The following is a 13,836-nucleotide window of genomic DNA, read 5'->3' as shown; positions in this document are numbered from 1 at the left end:
TTTGACGCAAAGGTTAAGCATTTTTGCCGGTTTCCTGGTGCCCGGGATGCCATCCTTGGGGGGTACCGGGGCGAGTTTGTTCCTTTGCTCTCGCACCCCTACCCCCGGCGCATTAAAGGCTGTATCCCGCCCCGGCAGTCGCGCATGCGCAGGGCAGGGCGGGCTTCCCTCCCAGTGGGTAAAAACCCCTCCCACTTAGCCGCCTGCGCGCGGGGCGGTGGGAAGGCCGGCGCTCGCCAGGGCGCGTGCGCGCCTTGGCCCAATCGGTGGGGTGGGGGTGGTGCCGCGTGCCGCGTCATGATGTCGCCTTCACGTGACATCGGGTCTGCCCCCGATGAGCGGTGTGGCCTGAGGGAGTGGGGGGGCAGCGGGAAGCGGAGCGGCGGGGGAGGGCCTCGGGCGCCCGGGACGGAGCGGCAGGATGCCGGGGCTGGTACTGTTCGGCAGGCGCTGGGCCATCGGCAGCGACGACTTCGTCCTCCCGGGGGCTTTTGAACTGTTCATCAGGCTGCTGTGGTGAGGCGGCGCGCGGGGCCGTTTCCACGCGCCCGCGGGGACGCGGCGGCCGGGCCTCGGGCGCCGCTCCCGGCGCGGCTTCCCCCGCCGGCGGGTGGGACTGACGGGCCGTCTGCGGCCGCCGGGCTCTTCCGGGCCGGCCCGGCGCTCCGCCCTGGGCGCCGGTCGCAGCGTCGGCCACTCCGCCGGAGGCGGCCCGTCCCCGCGTCTGTGGCAGACCGCCTTGACTGGTGTAGCGGCACGGCGCGGTGTCACTGCTGCGCTGCCTCGTGCGCGCGCGGAGCCGGCACCGCGTGCCTGCAATCGGCCGCGGACCGGCGCCGGTGTGGTAACTCTTGTTACTTCGAGATTTGATACGATGGTTCCTTTGTTCGGATCAGCCGAGGCTCTTCGGGACCTGTGGAAACGCGCAGCGCCGTAGGGACGCTGCTGCGCGGTCTGCGGGCGGCGGGTTGGCACCGCTGCCGAGTGTTCGCGTCGTCACTTCATTCCGATCGGTGCCTTATGTAACGACTCCCTTTCCATTAATCTGTGTGGAGTGATTTCATTCAGATGAAGACTGTTTATCAGGTGCTCACTTTGCAGTCTGCACATTTCCTTTCCAACTATAACTTCTATTATCTTGTTTTCCTGTAGGTGGATTGGAATTCTTGCGCTTTACACAGTTCATAAGGGGCGGTTTAACTGTCCTGGGGGACGTTTACTGCACAGCTACTTGCTTGTCCTCCTCATTCTCCTGGCTTCTATAATATGTGCGTTATCTGCTCTTGTATACATCAGTATGCAAGGTAAATAATAATTGTATTCTGTATTTATCTGGTAAGATTGTAGTATTTTTCTTTTTAACCTGGAGTTGACATTAAAAAGCAAAAAAGTTGAAGTGTTTTAATGGTAGTCAGACTTGAGAAACTGTCTGTCAGCATTAATATATTTGCTTTAATAATATGATCTCTGTTAGCCAGGAATCTAAAATAATAAATGGACAGGGATGGCTGTGTTTGTTGCCATCAGAGCTAATGGCGCTGTGTTTGCTGCCATCAGAGCATCTTGAAAACTTCCTCTACATTCACCATGAATAGATGACCTGGAATGGAACACCACTCAACCACATAGAAACATAATCCATATGTTGTAGTAAAACCAGCGCAATAAATACTCTTAAATAGAACAGGACTTAACGGCTTGAAGTTAATGGTTAAACAAAAGTAAGGATCCAAATCCAACTTGTAGTCGTTTGTAGAAATGCTTCGTTTGGGGTTAAAAAAATGCTAGGAAAGCTTTTTTGCCCTGGTGAGGCACCTCATTATCAAAGTAATGCTGGGAAGGTTAATTTGAAATATGTGTGTGGTTTCTGGAGTAATAGATAAGACCCCCACAATTTCTAATGTATTGATTCTCTCAGCACACTGTAAATAAACGAGTATAAAGAATGCATGAAGAGAAAGTATGCCAGAGCAGAGATGTGGATGATGATCCTGGCCTTGAATCTAACCACTGATTCTCCTACAGTTTCCAGAGGAGGGAAGGGAAGATTAGCCAAGTTACGCTATTGATATTTATATTGAAGTTGAGGAGGTGAGAGATGTAGCTATAAATAGCAGAGAGAAAAGAGCCTTGTTCGGTATAAAAGTACAGCTACAAGGCCATTATAACCAAGAAATGGAAGAATTCTGAGGCTGAATTTCCAAGAAAATTAATGGTGGGATATCATGGACTGTGGCTGTAATGTGTGGGTTTGGGAGCAATGGTTCTTGCACCACCCCTTGCACTGTACTGACGTGAGTGTTAGTGATGCCAGTGGTGAGCCTGACTGGAGAGCTTATACGCTGGGTTTGGTGCTGGGGAAAGAAAGGAGCTGTTTTCAGGAACAACAGTTCTGTCTCATTGTGTCTGTGTAAGCAACTGTGCTGCTGCAGTACAGGCTACAGCCTGGGAATGGGAATAAGCAACCACTGGATCAAGGGCTTTTTAAACAGCTCTGTCACTGGGTGTGAACCACAGCTTTACCATTGGAAAATAGTTTCCAAAGTTGTTTTTGTGCTGCAGTGTTTAAGACTTTACAAATTAGCCTGCCTACACTTGAGCACGCACACCCCACCGCCTCATTACCCTGCGATCAACAAACTAGTATAAGGAGCTGAGCTGGCCAAAAATTACTCCCTTTTTTATTGCCTAAGAATGCTGAAAAGAAGAGATTATTAGTAAGCTAAGAATATAGAAAATAGTCAGAGAAGTATTTGTCCTGGTAATGGTCCTACTTTTGTTCTAAATAAAAATGTGACTTAATGTATTATTTAGTGACTCAGTATACAGAGCTTCATTGTAGCCCAGCAAGGTAGCATCTAAAAATGAAGTATTCAGCCAACTAAAAGCTAAACAGAATAACAGTAAATGCAGGCAGCAAAAGTCAAGGAACTGGAGGTGAGCCAGTGCTCCAGGATGCCACTTTGGTTTACGCTGCTGGGCACAGCACTACAGCTTCAAATTCAACACAGAAATGTCTCTGACTGGATTGATTTTGGGTATTAATAGAGTAGATTCTAGGAATCGTGGCTATAAACCCATTGTTTTTCTTTTCTCAGTTTCAGTGATAGCTTTCCATTAGTATGAAAATACTTTGTAGTTTCAGTTAAGTTTTGTACTTTCTGAAAAGCTCAGGAAGTTCGTGTGTGTGGGTAGGATTTTATGTACTTAAGATGCATTCATAAACAGTTCTTGTTTTAAATTCTCCCTGTGATTTCAGGAACAATTTCTAATCCAGGCCCAAGAAAATCACTTCCCAAGCTACTTTATACTCGCCTACTACTCTATTTGCCTGAATTCATCTGGGCTGTCATAGGAGCCATATGGGTGTCAGACAGCAGTGTGCACTGCGAGAAGACTGTGATAAATGTCGTCATTGGGACAGTTATTGCAAGGTAAAGGTGCCTCCCCCCAAATCTAAGCTTGGTAGTGTACATGAAATGGAAAATACTGCTTATGTGGTTTTTGTATGTGTTTATTGAAGGCTTTTCCAGCAGTTGGAGGCTTTGATATTTCTTATAAATTATTGTGGTTTCTCATAGAAGGGTTTTCATTGTGAAAGGAGAAGAATTTGTAAATCTAGACAGCTAGGATGAGTTAGTATCCTTCCCTAAACAAGCTTGAACTACTTGCCTTGAGAGAGCACGTGCTAGAATGAAGGACAGGAGGTGAAGGTCAGAAGGGGTAAGAGAGATAGATGGGAATGTCAAAAACTGGATAAATGTGAAGAGAATAGTAACTAGATCACTTAACTGGCAGTGAAAAATGGAACCTTCACACATCTGGGTTGCTATTTCCAAAGCACAGGGCTGTGATTTTGAATTTGATGCACTATGTGAAATGAGCTGACAGCCTTGTTCTTGTGCCTAGTGGATTGAAAGCCCAATAACAAAGCATGTACCCTTAAGACAGTAACAGGTGGAGTTCATACAGTATTTCATACCTAACTTTTGTTTTCTGTCTGTCAAGATCTATAGTTGTGTTTTCTTGCATACTTGTCATAAGTATCTAGTTTCACGGTCTTTTTATCCCACTTCCTTCTGTTTTGCAGCTGGATTATCATCATCTTCACCATCATTGGAGTTGTAATCGTCTTTGATCCACTCGGGGGAAAAAAGACATTTTACCTCACCGATAGCATAAATCGGAACCTGGAAAGCAGTCAGTCAGGGCAGTTGCTATATAATGTGAAGAACACTGCCACCAGAGTCTGGGAAAAAAGAATCAGGTTACTGTGTTGTTGTATTGTGCAAGATGATGACCATCGAGTGGCTTTTACAAGTATCGCAGAGCTTTTCCGCACCTACTTTTCAGTAAGATGGAAAGCTTTTTTTATGTTCTATTTTGACTAACTCTGAATTTGCAGACACGCCTGTACCTTTGGTCAGCTGGAGGTCCCTGCTTCCCTGTGCCTTGAAATCAGGTTTTGAATATGCCAATTTCAAAGTTAAAGGTGATTCGTATACAACACTGATTTTTGCCTCCCTTTAAGAAAGGTTTCTCTCCCTTCACAAGTGTGACGGGCTGTGAGAAAACAGTATTCTTTCTTCTTAGGTGAGTAGGCAGGAGAACAAGGGTGAGTTTCTTTTCCTCAATATGTGAAGATCGAGGCATTTTTCCTACTGATGATGAGTAAGGAGTCATACCTGTAGCAAAGAATCGGGACTACTTTCTGGCTATTAAAAAAATGAGCCCACAGTGCGTTAAGGCAGTCTTCCCATTGTGAGCCACTTCTGAGCATGTACTAGACAACAGTGGGCACATGCAGGACATTGCTTTTTGGAAACAGAGGGCATCTGCCAAATTGGAGTTTGCAGAATGCTTATTTAGCTCAGATTTATGTCACCTACTGCTTGGGCAGTCATAGTTCAATGTTGACTTTGAAATCTGTTCATGATTTCAAGTTCTTGTTTATTAAGTACTTGGCCATGCTGATTTATAGCTACAGCCTACTCAGTGGTTTGTAGGGTAAAGGGAGCAAGTCATGTGGAGAGATGGCTGCCCCAGATAGTTGAATAAAAACCCTTCAGCCTTCTCCTGTGTAAAAGTCTTCTTGGTTGTTTTCGGTACAGAGGACTTTTCACACAGAGCTTTTCCCATAGTGGTATAGAACAGTCATCGGTAAGTTCTGAATCATAATTTGCTATGTGTCTGAGTGGATCTTTGTCAGGTATTTCGTTAAGTGATGACAATTTCTTAATTAATTTCATCAGTCTTATTGAATAAAACACTCAATGTGTACAAAAGGGGTGGGAGGTTAGATGCTGCTGTGACCTGTTTCTCCAGTACATGTTGCCTCTGAGTGAAATGTATTTATATAAACTAAAAAAATATAATTCCTTGTGCATTTCTTATGAGATAGTTTTGCCATGTTGAGGTGTGGGATGGTTTTAAGTGCTCTTTCATTTTTTTGTACAGGACACTGATCTGGTGCCAAGTGACATAGCAGCTGGTTTGATTCTGCTTCATCAAGAGCAAGATAAAATGGAAAGCTGCCCAAAAGAGCCTGAAGAAGTCCTGTGTCATTCTCCGTCATCTCTTGTGGTAAGATAGGGTTGTTGCAGCCTCTGGAGCAGTTACTCTAGGTGGTGCTAGATCAGACTGAAACGCAGTTCTTCGTGCAAGGGCTTTGTGGTGGGTTGTTTTTTTGTTTGGTTGTTTGTTTTAAACAAAATCAAATATTAATATAAAAACCTACAATTTAAATTATTAATAAATGCAGTGAAAACATCTTGATGAGTTTGCAGTCAAAACATTTGTCTGCTTTTGCATAAGTAGAAATTCTGTGTGACTGGAGAATTAAGTGCAAAAAGGAACTATTTAGGACATTTGATCATGGTTGAAGAGCTGGGAGAGGAACGGAACAGAGAGAAAATTAATATTTAGTACTAAATAGAACTTCATAGAACTGAAAAGCTAGTCTTTTAGTATTGCGGTCACTTTAAATTATGTCTGCTGCAAATATCCAGACAAGGTAAGAAGCAAAAATAGCATCTTCTAAATGCTTGCAGATGATGGGTTACAGTTTGTTAATTGGTTTTTTGCTAGTCTTCTGTGGTAAAATGCCTTTGTAAATTATTTTGCCTTCTTTTGGTGTGTGTTTTATAAAGTATATAATTGTACTTCAACCAATACATTTCTATCAAGTTCCTTTTGAATCCAGTCAATGTGATGGGGTCATGCTTTAGAAGTCCTTACCAGAGAGATCTACAGAGTCTTTAGCCATTCCTTCAATATCCTTAAGCAACCTACTTGAAGTGAATGTTGTTTTGAGTATTGAGCTTATCAGTGTATAAGTATTAGAAGAAACTAATTTAATGAGAGCTTTTCAAGATTCTTGAGCTGTGTAGCTGTATAAATAAACACAGACTTTTTTCTAGAATATGGTGGCTATTTTTGATTCCTCTTAGACCTTGAGGTTTTACTTTTTGGATACTGCATATTTCATCATGCCTTGATTTTTACTAGTCTGTGTTCAGGTTTTATTCTGGGGCTGCCTAACATACCTTTCTTCCTCACTCTCCTTCCATTTCTTTCCCTGTGACCTTTCAGACAGATGATCTGGATATCGAACTGGAGAATGCTGCTCACTACATGCTGTTTGCCGCAGCTGCTTATGGCTGGCCCTACTACATATACACCAACCCATGTACTGCGCTTTGTAAGCTCAATGGTGACTGGTAGGTTCGATCAAGAGCTTAAAAACGCATATCTTCCTTTTATTTAACTAGCATTAGCAGAAATAAAATAGTTTCAATAGCAGCATTTTTGTTGCATTTAATTATATCACTCTTGGGAGTACATGAGCTTGACTGGTGGAGTTATCTTTCACAAATTCAAACATCAAAGTGGAAACAAAATTCCACCGTCTTTCCATCCTCAGAAGCGGAATAGCTTTTGTTTCTTAAGGAAAGTTTGTGATTTAGATAAATAAAATTCATTTAGCAAAATGACTAAGGAAGAATTGGAATTAAACCAAACATGTTTTAAAATGAGGCTTTTTAGAGCTACCTGTGGGCACACATGTATGTATACAAGTAAAAATATACCAACAGTTTACTCTGCCTTAAAGGAATTAGCAAAAGTTACCTGTCCCTCCAGCCTCCATTTTATTCTCTTTGCCCACTTTACTCAGAAAAAAAATGTTTACCATCTGCATTGAAGCACGCATAATGCTGTGTAGGATTACTCTATATTTAAGTGACCGCTGATGTTTGTGACTGTAACCATTACTTTCTTAATTAGTAATGTGAAACTATTTAACCTACTGAAATATAAATGACTTAGGAAAGAAAAATTGCATAATACAATGGATAAAACATGAGATAAGTCTGCCATACAGAATTTCTTTTGAATTTCCTTTTTGTTTGTTTGTATTTTCTGTCGTTGGCCTGTAGTCTTAAGAATTATTTTCTTATTGCATTGTTTGCTCTGCTGATAGTCCTGTGGCAACGGTGTATTTGCCAGTCCTTGAACTGAAAATGTATGGCATGCTGCTCAGGCAGAACCAGGATTGTGGGCAGAGGTAACATCTTGTATCAGAGTACTGGTACTAAGGGGGAAAGAAAATTATTCTAAAAAAAAAAAAAGCACTTGATTCCTGGCAGAAATCCTTCTGCAAATGTGACTGAGTTTGATTCCTTGAAAGGAGACCTAAAAACTTTGAACATGAAAATTTTTCTCTTCTGTGTTTGTTAGTTGCGGAAATAGACCAACAGATTCTGATATAACTGGCAGTGATCGTCATAACTTTCACTTTGGATCCATACTAAAAATAACAGGACTGCAGTACAGAGACTTCATTCATATCAGTTTTCATAACAAGGTAAACAATCTGGACAGGCATTTGGCAAAAAAAGTGATTAATTCAGTGAATGCAAGGGGTGAAGTTTCTACTTTGCCTTCAGCATTTATAACGTGCAAGGTGCAAAGCCAAGTGAAAACAGGCCCCAAAACATTCAGTTCTGATTTTTTTTCTAATCTAAAGGAACAGCCACAAAACCATTGACGTAAATATGTCTCAGTGTTGCAGGAAAGGCACTTACAATAACTTGATAAGAAAATAGTTCAGCTTCTTCCCATAATACAATAGAGAGCTCAATAAGAGACCTTTCAGAAGGTGAGAACAAATGTTTACTCTTACAAAAAGTCGCTGTCTGTACTGATTACATTTTTCCCCTCCAGATCTATGAGATTCCATTTTTTGTTGCTTTGGATCACAAAAAAGAAGCTATTGTGGTTGCAGTGAGAGGAACCTTGTCTTTTGAGGTATCATCCATCTGATATAAATAATTAACTTTGTAGAAATGGGTGAACTCCTGGTCCCTAGAGGAAATTGTGTTATGCTGGCACATGTAAAAATACTCACAGGTGTGAGTCTTCCGGGCTTAAGTTGTACACCCCCCTATCCTTGGATGGGTAACATTCCCAGTGCCACTGAAAGAGAGCGTGGAGGGTGGGCAGTGGTAATTCCCTCTCACTGTGAGTGGAGGTGCATTCCTAATGTGTGTGTTCGCAGCTTGGAAATAGTTGCTGAAGTTGGAATTGTGATTGCTCTATTCATTTGCTGGGGCGGCGGTCGATGGTGGGGGGAGTTTTGTTGCTTACCCACTTGGAAGTCAGCTTGTTGATGTCCCTGTGACAATGTTGAGTAGCAGAGCATGACCCATGAACCATGAAGCCCTGCAGAGAGGTCTGACAAAAGCTGTCTTGTTTATAGGACATTCTCACTGATCTGTCAGCGGATTGTGAAGACTTGACCCTGGAGGATGTTCTAGAGAATGGCTTTGTGCATAAGGTGTGTGCAGGCTGTGGCTGTTTATAAATCATCGCAGCAGTAAGAAAACTGTAAACACCTGGGATCCTTTAGGTAAACAGAAGAGTATTCTCCTTGTGGGATGGATTGCACAAATTATTTCAGTGACTTGGTGGTTGCATCAAATATTGCTTCTGGGACTGCAAGGGAGAATTTGCAATGCTCTTGTCAGACTTTGTCCTTGTTAAAGGTTCCAAAAACGTCTTAACTGTTGCATACAAGGCCACCTGGTTATAACTAGACCTCTGTCAGGAGCATGTTAAAAGAGGAGACCAGCTTTGCAAAAAGGAAGTTGTTCTGTGGTGATGTTGTGTTTAAAGTATACACGCATCACACTTCACGTTAGATACACCCTTCTCGTCTTAACTTTAAATGCTGTCTTGTAGGGAATTACTCAAGCTGCAAATTACATCTATCGAAAGCTGATAAATGATGGAATTTTAAACCAGGCTTTCACAATTGCTCCAGTAAGTTACTTTCCAAATAATTTGGTTTGCCAGAAAAATTACACACAGCTTTTTCTGTGTCTGTCTATGGTTCAGTCTTCTCTTTCTGTCTATAGGAATATAAACTTGTGATAGTTGGTCACAGTCTGGGTGGTGGAACAGCTTCTATATTGGCGATTATGCTCAGGAACTCTTTTCCAACATTAAGATGTTATGCCTTTTCTCCTCCAGGAGGACTTTTAAGGTAAATATTAGACTTCTGTTATTCAGTTCTGTGTCTAAGATGTAAAAATCTTCAAGGTAGTTGACAAATACATTAGATGATAACTCAGGGCTTGGCTGTGTTAAGAGTTTGTTTGTACATTCTCCACTAGAATTAGATTTGCTCCATCTCGGGTTACAGTCGACTTCTTGGGGGCATATTAAAGAATTAAATATATCTAGTGAGTTCTAACAGATAGTATAATTAGAGTTTGAAATAAAATGCTTACCTAACTAGTCTGGCTTGGCCTGTTCAACATCTACATGGTCCGTTATAATCAGCATTGAAATTACTCTGTCATCTGTAGCAAGTAGGTCTGAAAGCCTGCTGAAGACCTGACTGCAAGTGCTGCTGCTGTTGCCACATATTTGTATTTTTATGGAATGATAATGATCATAAAACTGAAGTGTGTATCTAAGGGGTGTCTTTTTATTTTTTTCCCTTAAGCAAATCACTTGCAGAATACACTAAGCACTTCATTGTTTCAGTCATTGTTGGAAAGGACCTTGTTGCAAGGTAAGATGGAAATATTTTTAAATTGTTCTGTCAGGGATATGTTAGGTGGCAGAGAACAGGAGGCTTTGCTTTACTTTGTCCTATGTGTGTTTAAACAGGTTAAGCATGCCCAACATGGAGGATTTAAAGAGGAGAATAGTGAGAATAGTGGCAAACTGCAGCAGACCCAAGGTAACTAAATGCAGCCACTGGTTAAAAGTCAGTGGAATTGTTAGCTGGGGTAAGCCCCAGCTTTAATCACATGACAGTTGGTGTGTGTGTTTTGATCTCAATGGTGAGAGTTACATTTGTGTTTTGGAAAAAGTGTGTTTGTTTTTATTTCAGCGATGCTTGTGTTAGTCTCTTATCCTGTCAAGATGTCTTGTTGGAAATTAAGATTCGGCAAGACCTGGAAGATATCCATGCACAACATCCAAGACCTGAAATGATCTGTTTGCTGCTTTTGCTGATAAAGAAAACTACTAAAAATGAAAATGAAAAGACACAGTTTTGAAAGTGCTGGAACAGTGTGGTGTCAGGTAGAGATGACACTGGAGGTGTAGAGGAGTGGCTTAAAGATTCAAAACTGCCATTTCTGAACATCTAAAGTTAAACCTGCTGTACTCTCAGGAGTACTGGTGTGCATACAGTCATTTTTAATCATTTAATTGTAGTTTCGGATGATGTGCATGCAAGCACACAAGTAGAGTAAGTTACTTGAAGAGGATGCCAAACCTCAATTTGTCTGTTTTTCTTTCTGAATTCAGTACCAGATTTTGCTGCGTGGGTGTTGGTACGAAGTATTTGGAGGAGATCCAGATAACTTCCCAACAGAGCTGGATGGCAGAAACCAAGATGCCCTCACCCAGCCACTTCTGGCTGAGGAGAGTTTAATGGTTCATCGGTCACCTTCATACAATGCCCTTGAGGATGAGTCACACTTAAATTCACCACCTCAGTATCCTCGTCTGTATCTTCCTGGAAAGATTATCCATATTGTAGAAGAATCCAGCTCTAGGAGGTAAGCAGAATAATGAACACCACTCTTGTTTTCCTAAAACCTAAAGCCGTTTCTCACTTTCAGAGTACATGGTTCCAGCTCTGCTCCTCATCTGCACCTCCAATACCCATCTTTGGTTATTCCGCATTAGCCAGCTTTTCAGTTCTTATTCTGCGCCTCCTTCCTGCTTTCTGTTTCACTTAAAGCCCTGGAAACTGTTTCTCTTTAAGCCTGCGTGCCTTTTTCTGTGCATGTATTGCGTGTGCTCAGGTGGTGATTTTAAACAGTAAGATGGCAAAGTTCAGCTTCGGCACACTGCAGTTCTGACCTGAGGCTGCAAATCTTGCAGTCCTCTCTCCTGGTAGTGCTGCAGTGGTAACAAAACACCCGTTTCTTGAGTAGGTGAATATTGGTGATGAGGCAGAGGCCAAATACTGCCCATAATACCGGCCTAGCCAGACTGGAGAGGCCCAGTTGCCCCAGTGCCCAGTGTGTCCCTGCAGCCTCTCGTTCTGTCCTTGGCTGCTTTTTGGTGGATGCAGGAAAGTGAGACAAAGACAACAGAAAAGCTGAAACTGCTGGAAGAGGGGAAGGGGTGGGGTGATGGTGGGGCAGCGTTGTGTTTAGGGTTTTTTTTGTTTGTGTTTTGTTGATGTTGGCTTTTTTAGACAAAACACCCTGAAACAGCCCACAGGCTAGACTACTGATAGCCTCCCTTGTTTCATTCTGAAATAGAAATAAAAGTGTCTGTAACTTGCACAAGACCATCTTACAGAAGGAAAAAAAAAAACTTACAGAGAGGGAAGAAAAGGGCTAGAGAAGAAATCCACTTTTTTCCTCCCATTCATTAGATTAGTATTTTATTTAAGCTTTACATCTTTAATGTTTAACGATTTTAATACTAGTTTTACAGGTTAGATACATTAAGACCTGTGACATGACAGGTTTTCTCGATGGTTGCTATTCTACTTTATTGGGTTAATTTCTTTTCCTTCATTTACTCCACAGCACAGCACTTAGTCATGTTTTTTTTCTTAATTGGACTAGCACACAAAAGCTCCCATCATGTACCGTTCCGTAAAGTAAAATCCTAAATACATCCTATGTGCAGCATTAAATCGAGTTAGTCTGTAATCCCCTACTGCCACCACTGTGACTTATTCCCTAAATTTGACATTAACTGTGTGAATGTGCAGTGCTGAAACCCTCATCCCCCTTTGCTCAGGCTGCATTCTGTGTTTCCTTGAGCAGGATTATTCGATAACAGAGAAAGCAGCTAAGGTGCGATTGAATGTGCTGTAGTTCTGCCTTCAGGGCTGTTGAACGGCAGCATTCCCAGCTGTTTCCTGAAGGTCAGAACTGGAGCTCTCTGGGAGCCCACCTTCCTGCTGGGAGAAGATTCCAGTTCCTCCCTGAGCAAGGTCAGGCAGCCACAGGTTGGCTGTTCCAGGCCTGGTAGCGAGCACCCATCCCAACAGCCTGAGCCCTTGTATTTGTGGTGTGGTGTGGTTGGTTTTTTTTCTGTTGGTTTTTGGTTTGGTTTTTTTTTTTTTTTAGGTTGTGCTCTTCAGATATCAAATACACAGCAAGGTGGTCAAGCGAAACAGTCTTCAGCAGCATTTTAATAAGTCCCAAGATGATAACAGACCACATGCCAGATGTTGTGCTCAAATCTCTGAACAGTTTGTCTCAGGAACATGGGTCTTGCCTTCCTTGTCAAACACAAGAATGTAACACCAATGTAGTATAACCGTAGCTCACAGAAGAGGTGTGCGGGGGGGGGGGGGGTGGTTTTTTTTTTTTAATTGCAGGTTTCAAGTGGGCAGGACACATTCCACTTTCATACCGAAGTGGATTTCAGTTCTTTTCTCACATTGGATAAAATAAACAAGGGTCCTAATGCCCTTGCCTCTATGGCAACCTCAAGTAACATTTTGCTGGTTAAAGCAGAGCGTCTGCATTTATTCTGAAGGTTGAGCTTTTACAAAACAGACCAGCCTAGCTAAGCCTGTGCACGCTGGCGCCTGGGAGCCAAGAGCTGAGGCATCACCTGCATCCTTGACCAAAGCGTGCACGTGTGTGAGGATGGCTTGGCCTGCGCTGTGGAGCAGAGCCCTGTCAGACAGGGAAACCAGTCAAAATCCTGCCCTGGTTCAGCATTGGGTCACGGCATTGTCTTGGCACCCTGTGACTGGCCTTTGCAAGGAGCGCTGCAAGCAGTGCTGCGGCCGAGGGCTGCCCCACCGCCAGAGGTGGGCACGTGAGCAAAGGTGCGGGCAAGCCGCACCGATTGATTGCACTATTTTTCTTACAGACTGTGGTAGTGACCAGGCGGGTGGGGTGGGGGTGGTGAATGCTGCTTGGATGTACATGTGCAATATTCTTTAATCTACCTGTCTTTTATAGTTGTTGATCCACATGACTACTTTTATTGATTTTAAACTAAAACTACTTAGGAAAAAAAGGCAAAAAAACAAACCCACGAACCACCAAAAAGCTATTTGTGCCCTTGCACCAGTGTAGTCATGCACTCTGACTACTGTGAGCTGCCAGAAATGTATAACCAGTTGTACTGATTTTTAAAAGTGGATTCCTTGGTTCTAGTGTGCACCTATTTTAACTTTTTTTGGGTTTTGTTTGTTGGTTTTTTATAAGGCTCAGCAGCCTTTATTAAAAAAAAACCACCTAAAAGTAAGTAATATGTGGTTGAGAATAACTGTGTGGGTGTTTTGCCTGTGATAATATGGCGACAAAATAAAATGCACTCTAAAAACATCTT

General features: G+C 42.6%; 1 protein-coding gene across 1 annotated transcript; it reads left to right on the top strand.

The window, feature by feature from the left end:
- The first annotated feature begins 330 nt into the window (after positions 1 to 330).
- Positions 331 to 13,832, top strand: DAGLB (diacylglycerol lipase beta). Its single transcript, XM_075105050.1, has 15 exons — positions 331 to 516; positions 1,153 to 1,304; positions 3,260 to 3,434; positions 4,091 to 4,352; positions 5,458 to 5,583; positions 6,592 to 6,719; positions 7,738 to 7,864; positions 8,224 to 8,307; positions 8,759 to 8,836; positions 9,241 to 9,321; positions 9,417 to 9,544; positions 10,010 to 10,078; positions 10,177 to 10,249; positions 10,825 to 11,078; positions 12,615 to 13,832. Exons 1-15 carry the CDS (start codon positions 422 to 424, stop codon positions 12,805 to 12,807), a joined length of 2,025 nt encoding a protein of 674 aa, XP_074961151.1. The 5' UTR covers positions 331 to 421; the 3' UTR covers positions 12,808 to 13,832.
- The last annotated feature ends 4 nt before the right edge of the window (positions 13,833 to 13,836 follow it).

This window comes from Phalacrocorax aristotelis, chromosome 10 (assembly GCF_949628215.1).
Source record: "Phalacrocorax aristotelis chromosome 10, bGulAri2.1, whole genome shotgun sequence".
In the NCBI taxonomy this organism is placed as follows: Eukaryota; Metazoa; Chordata; class Aves; order Suliformes; family Phalacrocoracidae; genus Phalacrocorax; species Phalacrocorax aristotelis.
This window is presented reverse-complemented; position numbering and strand designations above follow the sequence as displayed.

What these genes read in the sequence shown, in the direction of transcription:
- DAGLB (XM_075105050.1), top strand. Translation starts at nt 422, where the DNA reads ATGCCGGGGCTGGTACTGTTCGGCAGGCGCTGGGCCATCGGCAGCGAC. An exon ending in CAAACTGCAGCAGACCCAAG is followed by an intron (nt 10,250 to 10,824) that starts GTAACTAAATGC and finishes TTCTGAATTCAG; the next exon opens with TACCAGATTTTGCTGCGTGG. An exon ending in GAAGAATCCAGCTCTAGGAG is followed by an intron (nt 11,079 to 12,614) that starts GTAAGCAGAATA and finishes TTTTTTTTTTAG; the next exon opens with GTTGTGCTCTTCAGATATCA.